The sequence below is a fragment of the Equus caballus genome, chromosome 2 (assembly GCF_041296265.1).
Source record: "Equus caballus isolate H_3958 breed thoroughbred chromosome 2, TB-T2T, whole genome shotgun sequence".
In the NCBI taxonomy this organism is placed as follows: domain Eukaryota; kingdom Metazoa; phylum Chordata; class Mammalia; order Perissodactyla; family Equidae; genus Equus; species Equus caballus.
In genome coordinates this window covers 36,766,617-36,793,689 of record NC_091685.1, presented here as the reverse complement: position 1 = coordinate 36,793,689, position 27,073 = coordinate 36,766,617, and the positions used below count along the sequence as shown (strand labels likewise).

The 27,073-nt window shown below is 47.6% G+C and overlaps 1 protein-coding gene across 2 annotated transcripts; it reads left to right on the top strand.

The window, feature by feature from the left end:
• Positions 1-4,987: 4,987 nt before the first annotated feature.
• SZRD1 (SUZ RNA binding domain containing 1) lies at positions 4,988-26,590 on the top strand. 2 transcript variants are annotated; one of them, XM_005607493.4, is made up of 4 exons: positions 4,988-5,123; positions 19,840-19,889; positions 21,670-21,921; positions 23,464-26,590. In XM_005607493.4, the coding sequence occupies exons 1-4, from the start codon at positions 5,073-5,075 to the stop codon at positions 23,564-23,566; spliced, it is 456 nt and encodes a 151-aa protein (XP_005607550.3). In that variant the 5' UTR covers positions 4,988-5,072; the 3' UTR covers positions 23,567-26,590. The 2 variants fall into 2 exon arrangements, with proteins under 2 accessions (XP_005607550.3, XP_001488645.5); XM_001488595.7 differs by having other exon boundaries at positions 4,996-5,123; positions 21,667-21,921.
• The last annotated feature ends 483 nt before the right edge of the window (positions 26,591-27,073 follow it).

Below are 27,073 nucleotides of genomic sequence, written 5' to 3'. Positions count from 1 at the left end.
TTTGCTAAGAAAGACTGGCCTTGAGCTAACATCCGTGCCCATCTTCCTCTACTTTATAAGTGGGACGCCTACCACAGCATGGCTTGACTAGTGGTGCCATGTCTGCACCCGGGATCCGAACCGGCAAACCCTGGCCACTGAAGTGGAGCGTGCGAACTTAACTGCTGCGCCACAGGGCCGCCCCGAAGCTTAAGTCTTTCAGTTAGGAAATGTCACTGCAAAAGAGAAACTTGGCGATTATAACTGGTAAAAGAAATATTTAAAAAGCCCAAGCTTAAAAATTGTCATCCAACTTGTCACCAATCCTGCTACCCCCCCAAAATACCCTATAGAGCTCAATATTAGAAACACTGGACCAGCTATTAAGTGCTTCCTTTTAAAAATGCACGTTCCAGGGCCCACTTTAGACTTTTTCTAAAGCTCTGTAGGGATTCTGATGCCTAGAAGGGTTGGGAACTGCTGGATCACAGAACAGGTTCAATTACAGAAACCACTCCGCTGTGAGTCTCCTAGCTCGAAGACAGCTGGGATTCTTGCCTGTTTTGTTCACGACTTTACCACCTAATATAGAGACTGGCACACAGTGGGCACTCAACTGGGAATTTGACAACCAAGAAGGCACTCAGTCAATAAATATTTAGTAAGCACCTACTATGTGCCAAACCATTGATATGTATAGTAATATATTTTTAAATAAAACTAAGTCCCTGCCCTCAGGGAGGGTCCCTGTAGTCTACTGGGAGAGACAGACAATAAACAAGTAAATAAGCTAATATAAAATTATGAATTGTGATAAGTACAAAAGTATCATTATTAAGATTAAATCTTCAATAATAATCACAGTTGATGTTTACTGTGTACTCTTATTATGTACCAAACACTGCTAGTAGGTGCTATTATTCGGCTTATTTTGCAGATGATGAAACTGAAGCTCACAGGGATCACAACCCCGTGGTCACAGGCAGGGTTTGAACCCAGGTGGTCTACTTCATAGCCTGTGCTATTGAACTCTACACAAGGTTGCTTCTGACAAAGAGGAAGAGGTAAGATTGAGGCCAGTTTATATGTGGTCTAAAATATCAGGAGGAAAACGAGATATGACCTCCTAGGTCATGGAGCTTTGGGGGCAGGAAGGAGATGTAATGACAATGGTGTTTTAGAATAATGTCTGCAGTGTGGAGGCCATTGGGGCATGATTGGAGACCAGGAGACAAGGGATGAGGCTAGGATGAGAGGTGGCTATCACCTCTCTAATAAGTATAAATGAAAAGTAAGTTTTCCTTGAGTCTGTCCCAATAATCAATTACTGAAATTCATTTTTCATGTATGTACTTATTTAGAATAAGTAAACTATGCACATGGAACAACATTCAAAAGGTACAAAAGGGTATTTAATAAAAATTAAGTCCATCCTACCAGTTCCCCAACTACCTGGTAAACCTCTCTCCTCCACCAAGGTGACTACTGTTACAAGTGCCTTATTATCTTCCCAGAGATGCGTACAACACACACACACACATACAAAGATAAATAAATAAACATACAAATAGCAGCAAACTACACACACTGTTCTGTACCTTGCTTTTTTCTTTTTTTTAACTTAAATAGTTCCTTGAGATCACTCAATGTCAGCATATTTAGGACCATCTAAATTTTGTTAAGAAATTGCATTCCAGGGGCCAGCCTGTGGCATAGTGGTTAAGTTCTGCGTGCTCTGCTTTGGCGGTGGAGGTTCACAGGTTCAAATCCCAGGCATGAACCTATACCACTCATCAGCCATGCTGAGGCAGCAACCCACATACAAAATAGAGGAAGATTGGCACAGATGTTAACTCAGGGCTAATCTTCCTCAAGCAAAAAATAAAAAAAGGAAAAGAGGAAAATTGGCAACAGATGTTAGCTCAGGGCAAATCTCCCTCACCAAAAAAACAACAAAAAAAATTGCATTCTATTCCTTTGTATGGATGTACCATATATTTTTTAAACAAGTCCTCTAGTAATGGACGTTTAATTTATTTCCATCCTTTTTTGATTATAAAAAAAATAACAGTGAATATCCTTGTACTTTTGTTATTTGCATATGAACAAATGTATCTACAGGGAAATTTCCTAGAAATGCAACTGCTGGGTCAAAAGGCATGTACATTTTAAATATTTGTAAGTTGCCATTTATTTCTTAACACAGTTGTCCATGTAGCCTCAGCTTGTGCTTCGGTTGGAAAGTTTTATCTCCCTATGGGCTTTGCTCCTGTGTTCCCATCACACGTCAGGGTGTTTAACGTGGTGTATCAAAAGTGCCTGCAGTCAGGATTGCAGGTCTCTAAGCCCCAGACATGAATGCTGCATCAAACACATTTCACAAGAGAGCACCTCATGCTTGAGGGTCTCTGCCAATAGCTGTGTATGCCACTGCCTCAACTTTTTGGGGTTTCCCCCTAGAGGAAGAAACCACCACCACTTCCTCAGTTTTACAGCTTACTTGGTCCCGTCCTCTCGTTTTACAGTTGAGGAAGGGACTTGCCCAAGGTCACAAGGGACCTTTGATTAACTACGGCTGACCTCCTGATTGTTCATTTGGTGGAGCGAAAGCTATTTCCTTTGCAGCATCCTGAAATGATCTCCAAGATCTCTATCTTTGTGGTCTCCCGGAAAATTCAGTCCCAGGAAAGCCTAATTCCTTTGTTGGGGCTCAGAGCCAAATATAATCAAATTGTAAGAAACTATCTCCCTCTGCTGGCAACATGCTATAACTACAAAGACTAAAACTAGAGTTGGATCTATGGAAAATTAATCCTGCCTCAAGAGTGAGACTTAAGTGCTGTCTGATAGTCTCATCCACCATGCTGTCACCAAGGCTCAGTCAGGATAATTCACTTAAAAGAATGGTTCACGGGAGAATATACTTAAAGTAAATATCGTTCCAGAGAGTGAAGAATGATGCGGGGTCGGTGAGCGGAGGAGTCGAAAGAAAGATTTCTTGGACTCTCAAGGTCTGGCAGTAGTGCTCTTTTATTTAGAGAATAGTGTGGAATAGCATGGGGACAGGACCCATGGGCAGTAAAGAGCTTCTGCATGGGGACAGGACCCATGGGCAGTAAAGAGCTTCTGCATGGGGACAGGACCCATGGGCAGTCAGAGCTCCTGCTGCTGCTCCGAGTTGAGGGTTAGGGCTAAATTTATAAGGCATGGGTACGTGACTTATTTTTACTGGAAAAAGAAAAGATGATGTAAAAAGTCGTTAAATGATTTCAGTGCAGATGGGGTCTGGTTATTGTGCGGTCATATAACTTTAGATACGAATCTAGTCATATAGATCGGCATGTAGGTGAGGATGCCCTGGGCTTCTCCCTGGGGCAGCCCTAATTCATACCATAAAAATCCACCAGGTAATATAGTTCGGCATGTAGGCCAGGTCACCTTGGGCTTCTCTAGCTGGGGCAGCCTTAATCCACATCAAACAAGACAAAATCTTTCATGTTTGAAGTTGGTCAGGCTGTTAACAGAATTAGTTGTATTTTAGACATAGAGAATTTGAGCCGCTAGTGGCACATCCATGTGGAGATGCCAATAAGAAACTTAGAGGTATGACTCGGAAAGAGCAGGTCAGTTCAGGGCTGGAAGTCAAATTTAGGAGTCTTTAGTATACATTGGGTAGCTTATAACATGAGCATCTAGGTAAGACCAGTGGACTGAGGACAGACCTAGAGATGAATGATATTTCAGACAGGAAGTCAGGAAACCAGAGAATTAGTAAGCATCTCACTTTAATTTCTAAATAAAGACTAGTAACATTCAACACATGACTGCAATTTATAATAATAATAATCATTAGGAATACAAGTTGCAAGGTTTCACGACAGGAAGCTGTTACTTCAGAAAGATTAATGACATACTCGAAACATGAGAAAAAATCTATTCCAATTCAGATAGCTTTATTATAGCAGCCAAATGCAACACTGTTGAATGGCGTATTTTTAATGATGACAGGCCTATAGGAACATGTCAGTGAGAAGAAAAACACGTGGTGTTTGCTTTTTCCCCTGCTTTTCTGTTTTGGGGGGGAAAAAAAGGATGATTAAGAGAGATGAGAATTATGAATCTTCTTAAGGCAGACAAGACACCTCCATAATGATAATAGCTAACCGTTAGAACTCTTACTATGGGTCAAGTGCTGTTATAAGCTTTTCAGCATAGTAACTCGTTTAATCCTTACAATCTACCTTCGAAGCAGCTACTATTATTATTATTTCTTTTTTTTTTTTTTACACTTTGGGAAACTGAGGCACAGGAACCTTAAGTATAACATCATACAGTTTGTTCAAGTTGGAAGTGGCCAAAGTTGAACTTTAAAGTCCAAAGTCTCCATTTCTATACTGGCGAAAAATAAAACAGGAACATTGTTTAGGAAGATGCATAAAGTTTTTAAGGTAATTGTAATAATATATTCATCCGTCATTAAAGAGTCAGGAGAACTTTAGTAGTTCTGGCTGTCCAGCTCAGGTGCAGTATTATCAACTAACAGTAATGTTTTTACCTCAGCGGTAGAGGATATAAAAGTGTTAATAGGTGCTTGGAATACTGCTTTATTAACAGGAAATACTGTAATCATTTTCACCTTATCAGAAATAAAATGTTTTATGCATCAGCAGATATTTTTCATCCTTTATTGAGGTATAAATGTTTTCAGAATTTTGAAAAAAATTATCTTCACTTTACGAAAACTACGACTCGCTTTAAAAAAAAAAAAAAGTTTTCAGCAATTGCCTGCCCTTAGGAAAGATGGCTCCAAAAAACACACTTCCGGTACCCAAGAGGAGGACTTCACGTGGACCCCCATTCGGTACGAGAGAGAACTCGTTGCCCTTAAGGAAAATGGCAACCTTCGGCTTTCTCTGCCCCCTTCCAAGATGGCTTCCTCAATGCTCTTGGGCCCTAGCCTGGTGCCTCTTCCGGGCTGGGCAGGGGGCGGGGTCCATTGAGTAAAGCCTTGCGTGCCGGCGCCCGCGACGGAGGCGCGCTTCAGGGCGCAGGCGCGGGGAGAGGGTGGGGGAGGAGGGAAAGCGGCGAGTAAGATGGAAGATGAGGAGGTCGCTGAGAGCTGGGAGGAGGCGGCAGACAGCGGGGTAAGGAGGAGCCGCCGCCCCGGGGCAGGGCCGGGCGGGACCTGGCGTGAGGGAAGCCTCCAGGGAGCGGGTCTGGGGATGGTTCTCCCTAAGGAAGGGCCCCCCACGCCGGGCCGGGGGTGGAGGAGAGGCCCCCCGGTCCCTGAGCGCCTTGAAGGCCTCTTAAAGGGGCCGCGTTCCATTTCTCCCTCCACCTTTGCCCAGTGCGCCTTCCTCCACCCCCCCAGAGTGCGCGTCACCCTGGGCACCCCACCCGCCACCGAAGGCCTCCTCTCCTGGCCCCCGCGCCCACTCGCCCCGGGCCCCTTTGACCCTTCCTTTCTCGTCAGATCCCCCGCCCGCGGCACCATTTTAAAGTTCCTGTGCTGTGATGAGGAGCTACACACCATGTGGGGGGTGCGCGGACCGGGGCGGCGTGCCCGGCTCCGGGGCAGAGCGGGAGGAGGCAGCGGAGAGCAGGAGGGGAAACAGTCGTCTCCGGGCGCCTCACCTCCGCTAAAATCCCCCACCGCTTTGCTCCATCCGCCACGGTGGGCAAGTCTGGGTTTTTTTCTCTTTCAGTTTTACTGAGAGCCCGTTGCAGGCGGGTCTCCCGGAGATCCTGCCAGAACAACCGAAACTCCAGCGGGCAGCCCCTCTCCCCGGTACCCACCCAACGATCTGAGCCCCGGGGGAGGGTCTTGGGGGGTGCTCGCCGGGGCCGAGGGGGGAGGGGTGCGATATCTAAAGTAGACGCATTCTTAGGAGGGGACCGTTCGACTTGCTTTTGGAGTTTTTTGCTGTTCTCCAAAAGCTGTAGGAAAATAGTTTATCCCGAGCCGGAACAGCCAATTCTGTTAGATTCGTGATTAATTTGGTCTTTTCAGAGTTTGTGGTTCTGTGGTGACCCTTGTGAAGATGGGGAGATGTCTTTCTGGCCTCCTCGTGTTCGTGTCTGTTCAGTGTTGGCTCGAGTGACATCCACCTTAAGGCTTCTGTGTTGAGAGTAGGGCGTGGAGAGCAGAGACAGGAGCTGGGTGTTTCTTCCCCGAGCGCCTTTAAGGATGTTTGTCAGCCCTGGAAGAGGCGGAGAAATTGATCTCGCAGCCGTGGGTGTATCTCTACGGGAATACTGAGACTTGGCTTCGGAGTTTTTTCCGGTGGTTCAGCATTTCGCTCACGGTGTTTGTGTTTTTCCACTTTGCGTAATTGAGGATTGGAAGAACTAATTCGTTCAGTAGGTTTTTAGTACAGATGTTAGTTGCCGATCATTTTTCTTGGATTTTGACTGAGTTAGAAAAGCAATTGAAAGATTTTATAGGGAGCAACAGGTGTGAGTTGGGTATTTATTTATTCAGCAAACATTGTTTTGAGTGTCAGCTATGTGATCGGCAGTGTGCTTAGCAGTGACTTTGTGCCACAGAATGTAGCATTTCCGGTCGAGGCGTTGATTCCCTACCGCTAATATGAGTGAGTCATTCAGACACCCTTCATGGCACCCCCTGCAAAAAAACCTTGGCCTGCAATTTGTGACTCAAATGATAAGTTTCTTGAGCATCTTGGCCTTTCTTTGTTTTCTTCTCACCTGTTTCGAAGGGACCTGAGTTTCTCATGTTAAGGAAGTAAGAAAATGAACAAAAATGAATGTAGGATTCAAAAATTGGGGATTACTTTAGTTTTTCAGAATGGGTAAATTGCTTAGCGATCAGCAAACCCAGTCCTGCCTTTTATAGCTGAATAAACCCCAAAGATGTAAGATTTAACTTAGATCTTTCTGATGCTTGTCCTGTATTCTTCCTACTATCCTTTACTTTAGTAAAACCCTTTAAAAGTGCCAGGTCCAGAGATGGAACCCAAACCTTGCCTCGTTGACATAGTGAGCAGTAATGGCCAGAATGCAAGTTCCGTTATATATCTTTTATTTAACTGAACCATTGAAATAACCTGTAGAGACGTTATTCTCCTTCCATCAACAAGGAAACAGGTTTAGAGAGTAACCTGTCTTGCTCAAGGTCACACAGATAGTAAGTGGGAAGCTGGGATTTGACCCCAAGGCTGTCAAACTCCGAAGCTGGGTTCTTTCTCTAGCATTTTCTTGCCTCCCTACCTGGGAACCTGTGGAAGACTTGGGAGCTGGGCATTAACTTTTGTTTTTAGGATGTTTGCTTTGGACTTTTATTTGAAGCTCTCTTGAATTTGATTCCCTTTTCGAATTTCAGGAAGGGTCTTGTAAATGTGCACTTTTGAAAGAGGGGAGCCGGGGCGGGGCTGAAGCACTGTGTCCACATCACCGGGAGACCGCCTGACTGTACATGTCTTTCAGATGTAGCCAGTTGCATATGTAAAAGTCTTAGCTTCAGGTTTCCCTCTCTACCAACTGATATATGGTAGTAAGTGTTAAATTCCACCCCAACCCACACCCTTGCAAAAAAACCAAAAAACCTGCATGGCAAGAAGACTAGCAAATGGGGATTGACTGATTCTTAAAGTGAACATCCAAACTTTACATAATCCCGAGGCAGTTCTAATCCTTGAAAGTAGAGGCTTTTGGTGATTCCCTGTCCTCCAACACCACACAAAAAATTTGACATCATGCTAGAATTTCTTAGTCAGTATATCTGAGGTCATTGTCTCCTGCATATCTTCAGAATACTCAGTATCAAATCCTATTGTGTCATTCAGGGGAAGACTAACTTTGAGAAACACCTCAAGTATTCTGTAAATAGGCTGCTTTTTTGCTTTTAGTTATTATTATTAGGTATTTTTGATATTATTTAAAATTATTATAATAATATTATTATTAGGTAGGTGAACTTACCTAATATAAAATCGTTCCTTTACCTGTTTCCTCCCGTGGAGTTACATCCCCAATCAAAGGACAATTCAAGAAATATAGCTTACATTCCACCAAGGAAATGCTTCTTTAGAAATACACTCCTTTGAGAGAAATGAAAATTAAAAATGAGTTAATCTTGATCCAAACTCAGAATTGTGTCCTTCATCTTAAGCGCATCTCAAGGGACAAATAGAGCATTTTGTAATTGCAAAACATCTTTGTGCTCCAAAAAAAGTCAGATCAGCATTTTGCTCGATATCTGATGGTTTGAAGCTTTATATCCACTTGTTATTTAGACCAAAAAAAAAGAAGGCCTTGTGTATCTTGTTGGTGATGCACTAACCCAGTCCTAGGGGAAGGAAGATGGTACATAAATGTAAAACATTGGTAACCTCTCTAATTTCCTTACAGCTCAAGAGCTGCCTTTTTTCTTTTTTGGAAGGGCAAGTGTTGTAGCTGATGAGAAGAAAATGCGTCTTAAGTGATTTAAAGGATGGCCGGTCTTCTGAGCTAAGATCTCAAATTTATGTTTACTTTCTACCCTCATTGAGCCAGTCATATAAACATTACCCCATGAGCGATGCTGGATGGTGTCTAAGTCTATAGGAAGGCATCAGTAAACATTGAATACCTACTGTGTGCCAGGCAGTGGGCACAGTTCAGTAGAGGAGTGAAGGCAGCACTTTCTTTGGAAGAGGCGTAAACGGGGTACCGTGGCTGAGATCAGAGGCAGTCTTGTAGAGGAGGTGATGCCTAAACTAAAATTTGAAGGACCACTTGATTTAAGCAGTGGTAAGTCTGGGAGGGCCGGGTAGAATGTAGGGCCAGTGCACCCAGAGGCAAGGAGGCAGGGAGAGAAGAGTGTGCAGCTTTGGGAGAGCTTCAAGTATTTCCTTCTGGCTGGAGGGTAGGGGCTTGGCAGGGCTGAGTGGAAAGAAATGAGGCCAGAGAGGTATGCAGGGGCCAGATTGGGAAGTGCCTTCTTGTACGTGGTTTTGGGGAGCTTGGACTTTGTCCTGAAAGCAGAGGAGAGCTTTGAAGCTTTTTTTTTTAGGACAGTAGTGACATAGATTTTAATTTAAGAGATAAGAACTTCTATTTATTTCTCTTTCTGTGCAAAAGAGGCCATTCTTCCTGAAGTGTGGCTGCCACCTCACCTTGGGGTCTTCCACACTACCTGTAACTGCTCTCGTTATGGAATGTGTGCAGTGGCTCTGGGGAGTGGGCAAATAACAGATGGTTATTTAGGGGCTACCTGGTGCTGATTTCTTTATGTCCGTCCTTATAGTAAAGAAGGCATTTAAGATTTGTGGTATCAGGAAGCACAAATCCAGGTGTACCATGCCTGAAGGGACCATTTCTAAGGTATTCCCCATCATTTTGGGAAGATTGAGTCCTAGGAACTGTGATGTCCTCAGAGGGGGTTTTCTATAAAGCAGTTGCCAGTTTAGACATGATTGTGCTGAGCAGTGTGTCCCTGGGACTCTGGAAAAAGATGTTTCACTGTGGTTTCAAAGAAAGGAGGATAATGAGCTTTTCTCTAGTAACTTCTCAGCTCTTTTCATTGAGGCTGCATGGGGGGCCTGTTCCCAGCATGCTCCCGGTGTTCAAGAGTGCTGCCATGGTTGCCGTGGGCTGGAAATTTGGGCACTCACAGGCCTTCTTGCTTTTCCTTCTACAAGAGGAGAGAACTTAGTGTATCTTTCTAAAGCTTTTGGCAAAATCTTGCAAGAGAAAAGACACTGTTGTGTAAATCTGATGACTCAAACATATTCTTGGGGTCAGCCCTTTCCTTCCGGTTTCCACTTCTACACTGTGATGGGCCCCCGACAGGTGATGTCGGTTTCTGGCTGTATCAGGTAGCTAGCCTTCACAAGGTGTGTGTTCTTTCCTGCACACTTTCCCCACAGGACAACTACTGACTTGTTGGTTTGCTAGAAGATTGAGTTTAGCTACTAATATCTGTGACCAAAATACAAAATGAAAATGATTTTTTTGAAGTAGTAATCACAGAGATTTCTCTTCCCAAGTGTTTTTAATTCTCTTAGCCTCTGCCAAGCATCCTTCTCTTTAACATTCACCTTGATGCAGGGTGCTGATGGGAAGGTTAAGGTGAAAACCAACCACCACAAAAATTCTCAACAAATCCCAGCAGTGGTCTGTATGTAGATAGAGAATCTTATCCCTGATCGTAAGACGTTTCAAAATGTTCCTCACAATAACTCATCCCCTCCTCACACCCAAACTCTTTCCCTTATAAAATGAACACAGGAAATAACAGTCATTCCTTTCTAACAGGAGTAATAAATATGTACAACTAAAATTGCATTCTTCAGGGGTGCGATCCGTAGATGAGATGGGACAGGGCAGTTATGACTTGAGTCTGGAAAGGTCAGGCTTGTCACCACTCTTCATTGACCTTGAGAGCCGCATTCCCAGCCCTCAGGCTCTGGCCTTCTTGGCTTACAAAAGCATTTGTGGGGCCGGCTCTGTAGCCGAGTGGTTAAGTTCACGCACTCCGCTTCAGCAGCCCAGGGTTTCGCCAGTTTGGATCCTGGGTGCAGACATGGCACCACTTGTTAGGCCGTGCTGAGGTGGCATCTCACATAGCACAACCAAAGGCACCCATAACTAGAATACACAACTAGAATACAACTAGTTGTATAACTGTGCTTTGCGGAGAACAAGAACAGGAAAAAAAAAAAAAGGGAGGATTGGCAACAGATGTTAGCCTAATTGCCAATCTTTAACCAAAAAAAAAAAAAAAGGCATTTGTTACCCTCCAACTGTCAGTTCTGTTTCTGCTACCTAGTTGCCTGTCTCACTGCTTGCCCATCTCATTGGTAAACAGACACTGCCCAGAAGCCCTCCAGCTCCCAGGTCCCACGGGCCCTTTTTGGAAGGACTTCTTAGACAGCATCTTGAGGGCTCACTATAGGCCAGGCAGAGTGCATTTTACATTCCTTATCCCCCTCAGTCTCAGTGACCTAGTGAGGTGTAGGGACTATTAGTCTTGGTGTCCAGGAAATCACATGGTCATCCCAGCCCAGGCTGTTGGTCCCCTCCTGAGCCCACTCTCGGAGGGACCTTTTTGGAGGGTTTGTTTACCTTTGCTCTTCAGCAGGTGATTAGTTAGTTAAGTGCTGTAGGATGCTTAGTTGCAAGTTCCTTTGAAGTGTGGTGTTTGTTTTGCTTGGGATTGACCTCCTGCTTCTGTAGCCTGGGTGATGAGCTAATAAATTTCATGTCTCTGAGAAACTTGAACTCTGTGCTCAAGAGTCAAAAGGATAATGCTGCTGTCAGTTGTAATACTAAGAATAGTGACTGCAAGTGAGGTGCTGGTTGAAACCTTGATCATAAATGGGAAATAACTTTTTACTGTCTGGCCAAGTAGAATGAGATAACATAAATCATCTTTGCTCGTATCTCTTGAGAAGATTTAACAGCTCTGCTCTCTTAGGATCCTTATATCTGTAGTTGCAAACTGGCAGCCCTCAGGTATTCAGCCTATAGACTTTTTTGGGGTGCACCTTGTTTTTTAAATATTGAATTTGAGTGCCTTCCCCTGGGTCTAGGTTGCTCTCCTCTCCTTGCTAGATACCTATTGTGTTCTGTCCTGCCTTCTTTACTGGCTTGGTCCTGTAGACATTGCGCTGTCCCTCCTGAGTGCCGAGATTCTCAGTAACCTTTGATGACAACACCCTTGGGTGTTTGAATAAAACCTGGTATGTGGGGAGCTAAGAGTGACTTTGTTCCTTCCCCCAAAGTCTGTATGCCTAATATTTCCTTTGGGAGTAGGGCCTTTCTGTCTTCGTTATAAAAAGTAGCAAGAAATGATAGGTCGCCTCTGCCGGTCAGTGACCCACTTTCTCCATCCATGGCAGTAGAAGTCAAAAGAGTAAGCTAAGGGTTCAAGTGCCAGGTCTGATTTTGGTGCAAGTCACTACCTACCTCTCTCTCAGCTTCATTTTCCTCCTTTGTAAGATTGGATTAATAAAATCTGCCTTGCCTGGTGGTGAGAGTTAAATCAAGCACTTAGTAATGCATCATTCAAAGGCAGATGTTGGAGCAGAGAGTGCTGCTGCCCTGAGTGTGAGGGCGGCTCTCCAGCCCCTGACAGTGTGGCCTGGTCGGGTTAGGGTGTGAAGTTCCTAAGACTGACTGAGGAGTCTCTTTGTTGCTGCCTCTGAGGACTGATACACTGTTTCCTCTAAGCGTTGCGGTGCTTAGTGTTATATGCAAAAGAAAGGGAGGAGCAGTAAGAAACATGGAGAGAGGGGAGCCCCATTAGGCTCTACCCCTGCTCTATTCAAAGGTAGGACTTACCACCATGACTCCCACCCCTGCCCGTTCGCTCCTTTAGAGCAAAGGGCTGGATGGATTCCCTCCGCCATGGAGAGAGACCCTTTGAAGAGGCACTCAAAGCAGAACAATACATTGTCTCAAGGTGGCAATGTACAGAGTTTCTGAGGCACTCCAGTTTTGGATACATCTAAATTGCTAGGCCTGTTCTCTGCTGAAGAATTACTTCCTTTTGGATACTTATTCATAGATTTAAGATCTGGACTTTGGAATGCAGCTCTGTTGTGGTCTGCTACTGCTACCGTCCTTCCTCCGGAACCCTGGGCTGGCAGGTTGGTGTTAACCTGTCAGCCTTTATCCTACCTTATTTGTTCCTGTGGCCACCCACCAGCCGCTCTCCTGAACCTTTTTGCTTCCTCCTCTTGAGGTTTAGGGTTCAGTTCTGTCACTTGCTAATTGAGTGGCCTTAAGCAAGTCACTTAACCTCTGAGCCTGCAGAGTTATTAGTTTAGGAAGTATCTTATTTTGGATCCCTTTTCTTTTTTGTTTCCCTCTCTTCATGTTTTCACTCCTTTTCTCCCCAATGTTTTGTAATGCCCCCTCTTCTCTTCTCCTTGAAACTCTTGTCCTTTATGTCCCTGCAGCTTTCCCTGACCTCTCCTAGCAGGATTGCTCCTTCTCCATTTCTCTTTCCAAAACACTGTTCATACAACTGATATAGCAACTGCCATTTGCTTGTGTCTTCTCCCACCTGGCTGGGCTCTCCTGGTCGGCAAGGATTGCCTTCTTCCCCTCTGAGTCTCCAGCATCCAGTACTTTTCCTACTTTATAGTAGGTTTTCTATAAATGCTCATCTCCAACTTTTTTTGTTACAGGGAAGCAGAAGGAAAATGGCCTTTGAGATACATTAACAAAGCATGGGCTTCCTTAGAGAGTGAATTTTAGAACCATATCCTGTGCCCTGCGGTGGCCCACTTCATTAAAGGGCAGCAGTTGTCCTTGCTGTGGGAGTAACAGAGGCAGGAGGAGTGTTTTGTGGGAAATGGAACCTTCAAACAGACTAACCTGAGTCTTTTATTAAAAAAGCAACCGATAAATTCGTGACCCACAGGTGCCCCCATAGATCTTCTCTCAGCTGCTGAATTCTGTGTTTTTTGACTTATCCAATCGTGTTTGCCCAGAAGTTTCGTTAATTTATTGAACCTCACAGTTGTCTTGAAGCAACACTGTCGAATCAAACCTTGGGTGCTTCCCTCCCTGGAGTAAGGCGGGGGAGGTGGAATAAGCAGGAGCATTGGAGATGGCCAGCCCTACCGGGGAAGGACACTGCCACACCACCGACGGAGAAGCAAGGCAGGGATGAAACACAGAGTTAAACTAATTGCTGTGAAGGTTGTTTGGAAATGTCTCTCTGGATTGTACATCTGGACTTGAAATAGCCAGTGAGTTACAGAGTTTTTTATCTGTTACAGATAAAAAAGTTACAGAGACCTTTGTATCTGATAGTTTTAGAGCAGATTTTGCTAGATCTTCCTATGAATTCTTTTGCTTTATTCTTAAGTGAAATTGAGACTCCCACGGGAGGAGCCAAAATCGCATCCAGATGTGCGGTATGGGAGACATAGGTGCCTCGCTGGGAGACTGCTCTCCCAGGAGACCCTAACACAGGCAACCCTGTAGCCACTTAGGACCAGCATAGGCACTGCCTACTATGGGGGGAGTTCAGGGCCAGAACGTGTCCCGCCTTCTACTCCTTCACAGCATCTTTCTTCTCTTTGCTTTTTCTGTAGTGGTGGCAGTGTGTGCATCAGGACCTGTCATGCTCTGGTTCTGAGAGAAGCCCTTGTCCTCTCAGAGTTCCTGTCTCTTCATAGGTCCCCCAGTACCTGCTCATAGCTGGGTGCTCCCCAACAGGGGCTAGTTGGGCCAGACCAGATGAGCCTATAGGATAAGGTGGTTCACAGAGAGCCCCAGACCAGTCATTATTCCTCACATTTGAAGGGAAAGTCAGAAAATTTCATCTTTTGAAATGGAAACTGACAAAGAGAGGCAAATTATCTGAGAAAAGTCGCTTAAGTAGTAACTGTTGCTGATAGACAGAGATTATTTCCTGACTCAGAGCCAGTGCCTCTTAGATCTCCACTTAATACAAGATTACGTGGATTCTTAGGAGCTGTGTTAGTTGCATTAGTGACCAGAGGATTCCAGTGATCTGAGAGAGGGATGCCCTGGTGGAGCAGAGCAGTTCGCTCCTTTGGCACCAGGGGCAAGGCCCTGGGGAGCGGGCAGCAGCAGGTCAGGCACCAGATAGAGTGAGACACCCACTCCCACCCCCGTAGTGTAACAGATGAGGATTTGGGTTTGTTCACTCTGTCTCTTATGAGTTTGGCTAGTTGGAATTGGTTCCCCCCCTGGGGCTTCATCACCCTGAGGTGAACTGATAAAGTCTGTTTCTTGAACATTCAGGTCTGAGTGCAGCCATAATGGTGCTGTACTTGGTACCAAGGCCCAAAATAGCCTATTTCTCTCCTTTGCATTTCTTCCTCTCCTCTCCCTTTCTCACCTTTCTTCCTTTCTCATCCATCTCTTAATGCTTTAGGAGTGAACTTGTCATTATCATCTGCCTGCCCTTGCAGATATGTCCCTATCCTTTTTGTCTCCTTTGTTCCTTTTGAAGATTGTGACTGTGTGACAAACTAGGCTGTTGGAGGTGGCCCCTTCCCTGTTCTTCCCCTCATATGCTTCCCCCAGCTTTCTGCCGGACGCTCACACAAGCGTGGCCGCTGCAAGGTTAAGGGCATCAGCAGCCAGTGAAGCTGTGCTTCCTCCTCAGGTGAGTTGAATTTGCAGATGTTGGCGTCTGAGTTCATTCACCTTGTGGCTTCGGCCTCTCCTTTAGCTCCCACAAAGGACCAGCCGTGTCCAGAACCACCCTCCTCCCCACTCTGCTTCTTCGTGATGTCCTGCCTCCTCTCTTTCCTTCTGGTTTTGCTTGTTCTCTCAGACCATGAAGTATATACCTCATCTTTCTAGAGGCGTAGCCCCACAGGGCAAGTGATACCTGTGTTTGGTACAAGAGATCTTTTGCTTAGGATTTAGGCCCAAAGGGAGGAGGCCACCCCACTTATCAGAGCACAGAGCATCATCTTCTGCAGTCTGCTCAGTGCTACTTGGCAAAAAATAAAGAGCCTTTCCAGGAGATGCCATAAGAAATCAAGCTTTCTTAGCACCTCGCCTCTGATGTGCTTGTGCCTTCACGCTTGCCTTCTGCCTGGTGACCCTTGCTCAGAGCACAGTCACAGAGTGATGAGCTTATGGATTTCTTCACTAGCCATGGAGGCTGGGCCTCTAACATGGGAGCCTTGACCTTGGGCCAGGGCTCTGTACATCCTTGTAAAAAGAGGAGGTGCCCTTAGGTGATAAGATTCCTTGTTCAGGCTCACTTCTAGATGCTTCCTCACACAACATTCTGAGGCCTGCTTAATTCTGTGGGGCCATTGCGGCTCTGGAGGAGACTAGCATTCTCCTTGTAGTATGCCCTGTAGGAAAGTTTCGACCTGCTCCAGCTCTTCAGAGCACGAGTTTGAGAGCAGATTGATTGCAGGGCCTTGTCCAAGGAGATAATGGACTGACTCATGATACCTGGACAGACTCCAGAGCAGGTTGCAGTGCCCTCTCCAGCTGCTGGCAGAGCAGTCCCTCTCCTGCCTGGACGGCTCAGAGCACGCTGGTGTCCAGCTGGCCATCTGGAGATGGCCTGGATCAGCTTTCTACCAAAGCCGTTGGGTTTATATCCCGTTCTCTAATCTGATAGAATTCTTCCTCAGCTCTGATAAGCCATCCTGCCTGATGTGATAGGGTTTAATAGAAATGTTGGTTATCAGAGTACCGGGGAGCAATGTGGAACTCAGGGGAGATGAAGAGGAGGCGATGAATATCTAATGGCTTTGCCAGGCGTTTCCAGGAGTTCGAGCAGTTGTGGGTATGCAGCAGCCTGGGGTGGGGCCTCCCAGGGCTTTCCTAGGGGTGCCTCTACGCTGTACTGCTGCTCTGTGACCTTGGGTAAGTTCCTTAGCTTCCCTGAGCCACATCACCCTCATCTGACAGAGAAGGATACAAGCGACTTAGTCTATCAGACAGGGTTGGTGGGAGCAGAAAATGAGTGTTTGGGAAAGTGTATTGACAGCCAGTGAGCATTATATTGACGTAAGGCACTATTTTTAAAGCCAGTAGCTTTGTATTTTGTGCCAAGTATGCTGGTCATGTTCTAGTTTTGGGACAGAGGACGTTTACTCAGACACAGTCCATATGCCCTCTTGAAAGGCTTTTGTCCACCCGGGCTCCATTTGCTGGGCCTGGGCAGATTCTCTGTCTTCCCTAAAGCCTGAGAGAAGGAAGGAAGCAGTTTGCTTTCCTGAGAGGAGAACTGGATGATTCCTCAAATCCAGCTAATATGATGTATATTTTACCACAGTTTTTTAAAAAATCAGCTAATGTATTAGGCCTATTTGCCTATATGTCTTATTTGGCCTTCACAGTGATATGGAAGCAAGAGTTCATGTAATAAAGTTTAAAAATTTAGAGCTTTCCCATAAGAATCTTGAATTTGATTTCCCCTAAAATGGCAGCTCTGGCCCTCTCAGCCAAGGCTCGGCTGCCTGCTGTGGGCAGGGCAAGAGCTCTTGGGTGCCTTGTGGCCCCTTCAGCTCCCCACTGTGCTCCCTGCATGTGGAGTCTGGTTACTTGCCCAGCCTGTGGAGGCGTTTGGTTTTGACCCTGTATGAAGACATCTAAATCCCACAGATGTTAAACCCTGCGTTTATGATGGAGAAACTTGAGCAGGCAGTCTCATTTTCACACTGGAGCAAAATGATATAGTGTGGAACTTCAAAACCATAAGTAATCGGTGGAAAGCCTTGAAAAGCCCTTAAAAGGTAATGTGAGACATAGAGCAACGTGAGACATAGTATTTGCTCAGGCAGTAACTCTGTTATTAATCAAAGAACTTAGAAGAATTACAATTCTGACGCAGATTAGCTGTGGGCATAGATTTTCTTTGAATGTCCATCTGTCAGTTCACAGAAAACATCCAGGTCATTCCCTCACTCTCGGTGCACCTTTTCCATTTAGTCATTAAACAGTCGTTGGACGCCAACTTGTGTCCCAAGCTTGAGTGAGAGGTTTTCATTCTGGAGGCTTCCTAGCGAGACAGTTGACGGCGCCCTTAGAATACAGAAAACAGTGCTCTGCTTGCCTAAGTGTATTTTGAGTCTTTCATAAAAACAGCTTTCAACACACCTCAGCACCCATCAGAATGAGTGTCAGTGTCGGACTGGATTGATTTTATTTATTTATTTTTTTTGAGGAAGATTAGCCCTGAGCTAACATCAGCTGCCAATCCTCCTCTTTTTGCTGAGGAAGACTGGTCCTGAGCTAACATCCGTGCCCATCTTCCTCTACTTTATATGTGGGACGCCTGCCACAGCATGGCTTGCCAAGTGGTGCCGTGTCCACACCTGGGATCCGAACCGGCGAACCCTTGGCCGCTGAGAAGTGGAACGTGCGAACTTAACTGCTGCGCCACTGGGCCAGCCCCGTCAGAGTGGATTTAAATCTAGCTTCATATGGTTAGTCTAGCTTCATACTGTTTACAGGAGACAAAAATGAGGACGTGGAAAGATAAGACGTAAAAGATAGAGAACAACATATTCTAGGAACACTAACCAAAAGAAAACTGGCGTAGCTTTGTTAATATTAACCAATAGATTTTTTTTATGAGTTTTTGTTTTTGTTTTTGTTTTTGTTTTTTGAGGAAGATTAGCCCTGAGCTAACATCTGCCAATCCTCCTCTTTTTGCTGAGGAAGACTGGCCCTGAGCTAACATCCATGCCCATCTTCCTCTACTTTATATGTGGAATGCGTATCACAGCATGATGTGCCAAGCAGTGCCATGTCTGCACCCGGGATCCGAACCAGCGAACCCCGGGCCACCGAAGCAGAACGTGTGCTCTTAACCGCCGAGCCACCAGGCCTAACCAATAGATTTTTAAGGCAAGGAAGATCGCTTCATAATAATAAACTGTTTAATTTACTAAAAAGAATAGTTCTTGGTTCTTTCCATAGTGAATAGATCCAAATCAGTAAGAATTTGGAAGATTTGAACAATGCAGTTAACTAGCTGGAACTGTGTCAACCAACTGTAGAATGCAGTCGTTTTCAGAACATATAGAACATTCGTGAAAACTGACAACACACTGGGCCCTGAGGTGGATCTCAGCATATTTCAAAGACTTTCTCCTAAGGCAGTGATTCCTAACATTTTGCAAGTAATAGACTCCTTTGAAAATACCAAGTATCTTGTAGGTCAAGGTTTTTCAACCTGGGCACTATTGATGTTTGGGGCTGGATAATTCCTTGCTGTGGGGGCTGTTCTGTGTATTGTAGGATTTTAGCAGCATCCCAAGACTACCCACTAGATGCCAGTGGCACCTCTCCTCCAGTAGTGACAACCAAAAATGTCTCCAGACGTTGCCAGATGTCCCCTGGTGGGCAAAATCACCCCTGGTTGAGAGCCTCTGTACAGATCTTCTCTCCAAGAAGTGTATAATTTTGCGTACAGTTTTTCCCTCTCCAGTAGCTAGATGGTCTTGCCCTCACTGAGCATGGTTGAGTGGGACGTTTTGTAAGAAACGGCAGTGGGACAGCCAAGGATCCTGGAGGTTTGGTCTTTGCTCTGTGCACAGCTTCCTCCTGTCCAGTGCATGGACACTGGTGCATAAGTGTGTGGAGGCATCATGGAGTTTCTGATGCTGAGGGCCTGAGGACTCAGACTGCCATCCGGTTCCACACATGTTAGGCTTCTGTCTTGTTCTAAGCCTTTTGCTAGGTGCAGCCAGAGTTCAAGTCCACAGCAGTAAAACAGATTATAAAATCTGTGATACATGTGATCGTGATGGAATGTAAAAGGGAGAGCTTATCTCTGAGGAGCAGGTGATTAACTGTGTGTAGGATCAGGCAAGACTTCACAAAGGAGTGTGGACATCAAGCTGGGTTTTACAGGATAAATGGGAGTTTGCAAGGGGGGAGGCCCGTGGAGGACATGTGCACGTGGACCAGCATGCTGGGCTCTAGGGATTAGTAGTAGCTCATTTTTGCTGTGCTGTAAAACAGGATCAGAAGATGAAGGAAGGTATGGGCAAGGCATGCTTACGAGGTTGGACTTGATCCAGCAAGAGGTTGAAGCATTTTAAGTGGGGAAGTGACATGATCAGATTTCTGTTTAGAAAGTTGATTTGAGTGCCTCTGTGAAGGACAGATTAGAGCCTGGGAGACTAGTTAGAGGCTATGCAAAGAACCCAGCTGAGTGGCGAGGTCTAGAACCATCACCACGGCTGTGGGGATGGAGGGAGATGAACCCGAAGGAGTCAGGTCCCCACACCCCAGAGTCTAGTAAAGGAAGGTTTACATCCATTACCTCAAAGAACACAGTAATGTCCCTGGTCAGAGAGAGGACACTGCCCTTAGCTCAGAAAATAAAGACGTAAGTTTTTATTTGAGAGAGATTTTTTTCCACTTTTTATATACATTTTTTTCCTCTAGGAAATAGACAGACGGTTGGAAAAAAAACTGAAGATCACACAAAAGGAGAGGTAAGGCTGCTGTCTGGTCTGAGGGCTCATGCTCTCTGCCATTTGAGAGCTGGGCAGTCAGTGGTGTTCTCCAGCTGGCTGTTAGGTTAGCAGGTCAGTCTCCTGGGCAGGAAACCTTTCCCTCAGGGACATGGTGGCTCGAGGCTTTGGGAGTGAGGCGGGAGTGTTGCACCTGCCTCCTACCTTAGTGGGCACCTGTGTGAGGTGATCTGATGGAAAGTGGGGAGGTGGCAAATCAGAAGGCTTGGGTTTTAGGTTCGGCTCTGCTCCCAGTTGCTCTGAGGTTTGGGGCAAGTTGTTTCCCCCTCTGGACATCAGTTTCTTTCTCTGTGATATAAGAAGGTTGGACAGATGATGTCTCTGGGCCCTCTGTGGCTTAGTGGCTTAGGGAATCATGGCGGTATCCTGGAAGAAAAGATTCTCAGAAATTCTTTTAGAGACCTTTAGGGATAGTTTTTTTCCCCACCCAGACAGCAGAGAAAGTGGGTTTCCAAAGCAGGTGAAAATTGACTTCAGCAGTGGTCTTTGGGCTTAGATAACCTGTCAGCTTCCCGCAGAGACAGGTGGCAGGGAGAAGAGGGCCTCTCGGGATTTGCTTTATGGGCTGCACAGTCATTCCCAGGGAGCTCTGGGCTGCCCTGCCCACCCGCTAGCTTTCCTGGCTTCCTGCGGCTTTGGTCGGATTGCTGGCCGCTTGTCTGTCTGCTCGTCTCAGCAGCACTAACGCCTGTTGACAGTCCCCTTGCCATGCCGTTCCTGTCCTGCCCAGGACTTGCTCCAGTTCCCATGGCAGCAGCTGAGCTCCTCTAGTCTGCACCCCTCCTGACAACCACAGCTCTGAAAACAGGCCCCTGCGGGCTGTTTGGTTCTGAAGAGAAGCTAGTTGACTGCTCTGGGGAGGGTCATTGTGGCTGTTGAGGGGTGGTCCTTCCTGCCTGGATCCCTGTTTCTCCTGTGGCTTTTGTCTCTTTCCCTTCCCTTGTTTCCCACCTCTCCTTGTGGACACATCGCCTGATGTGCACATCCACCAGCCTTGGACAATGCTTCTCCTTTGAGCACTGCCAAGCATTGTTTCTAGGATCGTCCTTCACCCCAGTCCCGCCGCGTCCAGCGTACCAGAGAGCCCTGGTGAGGGAGGTGCCTCTGCTCAGAAGCTCTTCTGAAGAGGTGATCCAGTTGTCTGGTGTAGCTTGTCTCTGGGAGGCACAAGTCACTCATCAGAAGGCTGAGGCAGTTTGGTAAATCCTGTCGTGATGCCAGGCAGGGATGGCGGAGCAGGCTCCTTTGTAGTGTTTGACTGGTTGGAGCACATGTGGTGAAAGCCCTTGGCTGGGGGGAACACTTTGCTGACCCTCAAGCTAAGGGGCTCCCGCCGCACCAGTCTGTTACACTCCGGTTTGTGTAGGAAAGCTGGGATTTTAACTGAAGTCATCAGATTGTGGGCATGAAATGTTTTGACGCAGGGGCCAACAGTGGTTGATGTGACTGTGATGAACTTGGAGATGGAAGGCCCAGAGTAAGCTGGTGTTCCCGCCCTCTTTGCCCGGGATCAGGTCTGAGGAGCAGACCTGTGGACTGCATTAGCTTATGGCAAGGTTGCTCTTTTGAGAAACCCTTCTTGAGGAGTGAGAATTGTGATGTCTGGTCAGAGGCCAGAGAATAATGAGTAGCATTAAGAGGGGGGAGGGGGAGAAAAGTGATGGGGGTAGGTGTGGACATGGATGGGGCCTCTGTAGTCAAGGGCAGGACTTGTGAAGCTGTGTTTGCTCTTCGTCAGCAGGAAATCCAGATCTCCTCCCAAAGTGCCCATCGTGATTCAGGACGATAGCCTTCCCGCGGGCCCCCCCCCACAGATCCGCATCCTCAAGAGGCCCACCAGCAACGGTGTGGTCAGCAGCCCCAACTCCACCAGCAGGCCAGCCCTTCCTGTCAAGTCCCTAGCACAGCGGGAGGCAGAGTACGCCGAAGCCCGCAAGCGGATCCTGGGCAGTGCCAGCCCCGAGGAGGAGCAAGAGAAACCCATCCTCGACAGGTGAGTGTAGCTGGCAGAGCTGACCATCGACCACTCCAGCAGGCCACCTTGAGGAGAAGGAGGAGAGTGGCCTGGCTGTGTGTAGAGTAGTGAGAAGCAGCAGAATCAGGGCTGGCGTCATCACAGCTCCAGCTGCCAACCCAGGCTGGTGGGGCTAGTTTGTTGTCTGTACCCTGTTGGCTCGGCACTGCTCTGAAAGCTTTCAGGAAGTCATGGGTTGCTGGCATGCTGCCTTTGCAGGCACCAGGAGGCGGTGTGGCAGAGAGGCTAAAGGCATGGTCTTTGAGTCAAAACCTGCTGGAGTTTGAGCCCACTGCTGCCACTTACTTCTGCTTAACTTAGAGCTACTTAAACTCTGCCTTCATAGCCCAGTCTGAAAACCAGGATAATGAGAGCGCCTGCCTCATCAGGTGGTTGTGCGGTTAAATGCACATGGGCTTCTGAGAACCCTGCCTGGCACGGCGGAAAGAGCCCAGTTAAGTGCTTCGATGTTATCTTCTGGGTCTCCTAATCGCCCACTGTGATGTTTTTGTGAATTTTCTAAATTATTTTTTATTCCTGACTTTTTCTTTCACTGCAGTCCTAGAGGTTGTGTTATGTAGGATTGTCACCTCCTGGAAAGGCAATATTTGTTGAAACAGCCTCATTGTAACTTTGAGAGTCCTGCTTGGACTTGGTCTTCTGTGACTTGAAGAACTAATCTGTGTACCTTCTTCTCTCTATCTCTTCGTTATTTTGATGACATCCATTACCTCTCCTCTAAACTTTCACTTGGCAGAGTGGAAAAAGGCCATTTCCTTTTAGTCTTCCATGGTGATATGAGTTGACCATTAATCACATGATTTGGAGAGAAGCAGGAGGGCACAAATGGTGTGTACTGGGTCACTCTGCTGAGCTCTTGGTTAGGGGTCTTTTTTTTTTTGAGATTGGCACCTGAGCTAACGTCTGTTGCCAGTCTTGTCTTCTTCTTCGTCTCCCCAAAGTCCCCCCCCAGCACGTAGTTGTATATTCTAGTTGCAAGTCCTTCTGATTGTGCTGTGTGTGACGCCACCTCAGCATGGCCTGGTGAGCAGTGCTGGGTCCGCACCCAGGATCCAAACTGGCAAACCCTGGACTGCCAGAGCAGAGCGTGTGAGCTTGGCCACGGGGCCGGCCTTGGTTAGGGGTCTTTACCTGGTCTGACATCTGGAGAGTCTGTGCCATGTGGTTCTGTGGAGGGTGTGCTGTCTATGGCCACTGCCTCTGGGCAGGAGGGGCCCTTGAGCACTCCCCCTGCCTCCAGATGAATAGCAGCAAGCCAGACTTGGGGGAGAGTGCTTACAGGCATGAGAGGTAACCGTGGACCACCCACCCTTCCTGCCCACAGGGCTTCGCAGCTTAAAGATACCCTGAGTCTGCTTGCCAAAGCAGCAGGCTCAAGGAGCCAGAGTTGGTTCATAGCCACTGTGACTTCTGCCCCAGCTGCAGGGGAGGTTGGTTTTAAGATTTGGGGACCTCTCTTATATCCTTTTTCAGACCTCCTTCTGATCTTCTTCCCTTCAGGCCAACCAGGATCTCCCAACCCGAAGACAGCAGACAGCCCAGTAATGTGATCAGACAGCCTTTGGGTCCTGATGGATCACAAGGCTTCAAACAGCGCAGATAAGTGCGGGCAAGAAAGGATGCTGCCGCCATCATCGCCTCCTGGGTCGTCCGCCACGGGTCGCACTGCCGTGGCAGACAGCTGGACTTGAGCAGAGGGAACGACCTGACTTACTTGCACTGTGATCCCCTTTGCTCCGCCCACTGTGACCTTGAACCCCATGCACTGTGACCTCCCCCTTCCCCCCTTCCCACTGTGATTGGCACGTCTACAAGGGCTGTCCCAAGTCAATGGAAAGGGAAAGGGTAGGGGTTCGGGGAGGGTTGGGGGGACCCACCAAGGACTCAGAGTAGAGAGTCAGTGCCACTTGGGGTAAAGCCAGTGCCAACAATAACAGTTTATCATGCTCATTAATTTGGGATTTTAAAACACAAATGAGAACTCCCGTCCACCCACCCCCAAGTGCATGTCTTCATCACTTAAAAGCAAGTTCCATTTGAAAATATCCTTTTTTTCTTCCTATTTTTGTTTGTTTATACAAATATCTGATTTGCAAGAAAAAGTGCATGGGAGGGGTTTTAGCAGTTTAATGAGTTTTTAATTGAGAAAGGGTAGTTTGGTAGTCTACTTAAAAATGTTTCTGGGAAATTCACTAGAAACATTAACCAATAGGATTTTGGTGAGCTTAGCTTCTGTATTCCTACTGCCGCCCAGAAAAGGGGCAGGGCTCCATAGCCCAGGACAGATGAGCACCCCATGCCTATACCTCCCTCCCCCAGCTAAGTCCCAGGGCATCTTGGCCCTGCCTGGAGACTGGGCTAGCTCTATAGGCTCAGAGAGCCTGGGGAGGGTGCCAAGCCCACCTCCAGTATTTTGGGAGACAGGGAAAGTGAATAGACTTCCCCTTCCCATACCCCTCAGGGTGGTTCCCTACCAGCCAGGCTTGCTGCTTCTAGAAAAGAGCAGGGAGTGAGACTGCACTCCTGGGCGTAGGTGTGAGGGATGTGAGACTTGCTCAGCATTTTGCTGTCAGCACAAGGAAAGCCAGGAGAGAATCTGGCTCCAGGACTTTGAGCTTCCTGCCTGGTGTGGTCAGGTGAATAGATCCTCCCACTTCAGCAAGGCCTGAACTCGCATGGGTCTGTGGAGCGTCATCTCTGTTGATGGCACCAGCTCAGTAACTACCTGGTACATTTCCTTTGTGAAATCACTACCTTGGGAGCAGCCCATTCTGAATACACTTGGGAAAAGACAAGCTGTGTATTGCAAAGATTGGTGATGACAGGCTGGTTCCCTATGCAGCTAGGCTATCGTTCACCCCTTTTTCCAGAGCGAGGGCCTGGAGTGAAGGCAGTTTCCCCCCGGTCCCTGGAGCCTAGCGTTTTACTTTGGCTCCTTGAAGTGGAAGAGCCTAAGAGGCAGCTGCCCAGAGCAGCTGTGTGTGTACAGTCTGGCCCAGGCTTTGTGGTCTCTTCTGTAGCACTGCGCCTTATCCCGCAGCCAGCCAGACGTCCTCCCCACTCAGTGGATGAGTTTTGGAGTGGGTGGTGTGATGTTTTGTGATCAGGACAGTCTGAGGTGGCCAAGGTGGCAACTTCAGTTTTGCAGGCTCACTCCAGCCTTGGTTCACTGGCCCTCAACCTTGCCCTGTGGGAATGCAGGCCAGGCCCCACAAGCCACACCCCACAATGTCTTCCCCTTAGGAGGAAGGGCCAGCTGCCAGCTGAATCAGCAGCTAGTTCATAGCACGCACAGCCTTGTAACTGTGTGAAGCCAGGAAATTGTCTGTGAGCAGAGCTGGAACAGCTTCAGTCAGTGAGAACCCGAGGGGTGTTGAGTTGTGCCCACAGGCTGTTCTGGGGGTAATTACCTCCATGAGTGGGCAAGGGAGGTTGGCTGCTGTCTTTATAGTTCCACTGCCCTGACCAAGTTTCCTCATTCTAAATGTATAGTGTCCATCCCTCATGTAATAGTGGTTTCTGGCCTAGGTGAGACTGTCTTTCAGTTGGAGAAGGGTACAGAGGTAGGCCAGGTGGGAAGGCCAGAAGTGCTGATTGCTCAGCTGTTGGGACCACCTGCTGTTGCCCCCCTCCCCTGGCGGGAGCCAAAGGGCAGGCTGGCTGACGGGTGTGTGTGGATTGAGGATGTAGTGGGGACTGGTGCTCCCATCCCCTCCAGCCAAAGACGGGGCTTTGCCCGCTGTGTGCCTGTTCCACCCACCAGCAGTCATACCCTTGGCTTCTCAGATGGAAAGGCGGCAAGCAAAATTTTAAAAAAGAAAGAAAGAAATGAAAACAGGAGACTGTATTGTGTTGGGGGGAGATGGGAGAACGGTTTGGATTTTGTGTGTGGTTTTTTTTTGTGTTTTTTTTTTTTTTTGTAGTCGTCTGTAACTTTCCTTAAGTGCTTTTTTTTTTTTTTTTTTTTAAATAAGCTGCAGGCTTTGGCTTGGAAAACCCCAGGGGAATGGGGGGCAGAAACTTGAGGCTGCTGCCCCTTTATCTGCCTTCACGGTACTGTCCCCTTCCCCGAGCTCATCCCTTACCCCATGAGCCAGGCCTCAGACCTTCCAGCTAACCGCTTCCCATGAGCCACTACTCTGAAGTCAGCCTATAACCAAAGGAGCTGGGGGTCCGGGCCTGGTGACCAACCCTTCTCAGCCCACTCAATCAGGGTGCTCCCCACCTGCAGGCAGGAGGCAACACCCTATCTGCTACCATCAGCCCCTTCCAGAGCCCACTGCCCCGCCCCACCTGCCCTGTCCAGCCCAGCCATACCCTGCTCTGCCCCATCTGGGGATGCTCTGCTCAGGGATGGGCCGGCAGGGCTGCCCCCAGCCTCCCTGGTAAGCAGAGACTCTGGAAACCTCTGGGGTCCTGTTTTCTGGCCGTGTGATCCCAGGGGTACACATGGGCCCCTTGGGTGTCTGAACAGAAGGGCATGGGGGGAGGGCCGCACCCCTGCAGTCCTGCTCTGCTGGTCTAGCGGGCAGCTGCCCACCCCACCCCACCCTGCACCGCGGGCTCCTGAGTCGGCAGATTAAGCATTTTATAAATTGTATTTTAAATACATGTTTTAAACTTGTCAGAGCCTTGTCCTCATTTCAGTTCCTGGCCTCCTAACCTTGCTGTGGCTGCTTGTTTAAGCACTGGGGAGCTGCTGCTGCTCAGTCCCAGGGAAGGGCTGTCTCTGTCACACAGGCCTGGGGTGGTGTGTGGGGTGGGGGGCAAGGACCCACACCCTTAGGCTCCAAGGGAAGGGGACCCCTGGGTCCTGGGGCTCTGTTGGTGAGAGCGTGGCCAAGGCCCTTCTGCCCTCCCATGTTTAAGGGCCAGGGTTTTTCCCAGGTAGCTTCTGTTAGGTTCGCTCCTCCCTGCGAGCAAGTGGGGAGAGAGAATTCCTGCCCTGGTGGGGCTCCTAGTCCAGAGGGGGAGACACTCAGGAGAGACCCAGCTCTGTGCTTTGAGAGTACACAGAAGGTCAAGAGTGTGCCCAAGGCCACCCCCAGCAGGACCCCTGACCCTGGGCAGAGCTTTGAGGTGAGTCTTGCTTCAGGGGTTCTCAAGCCTG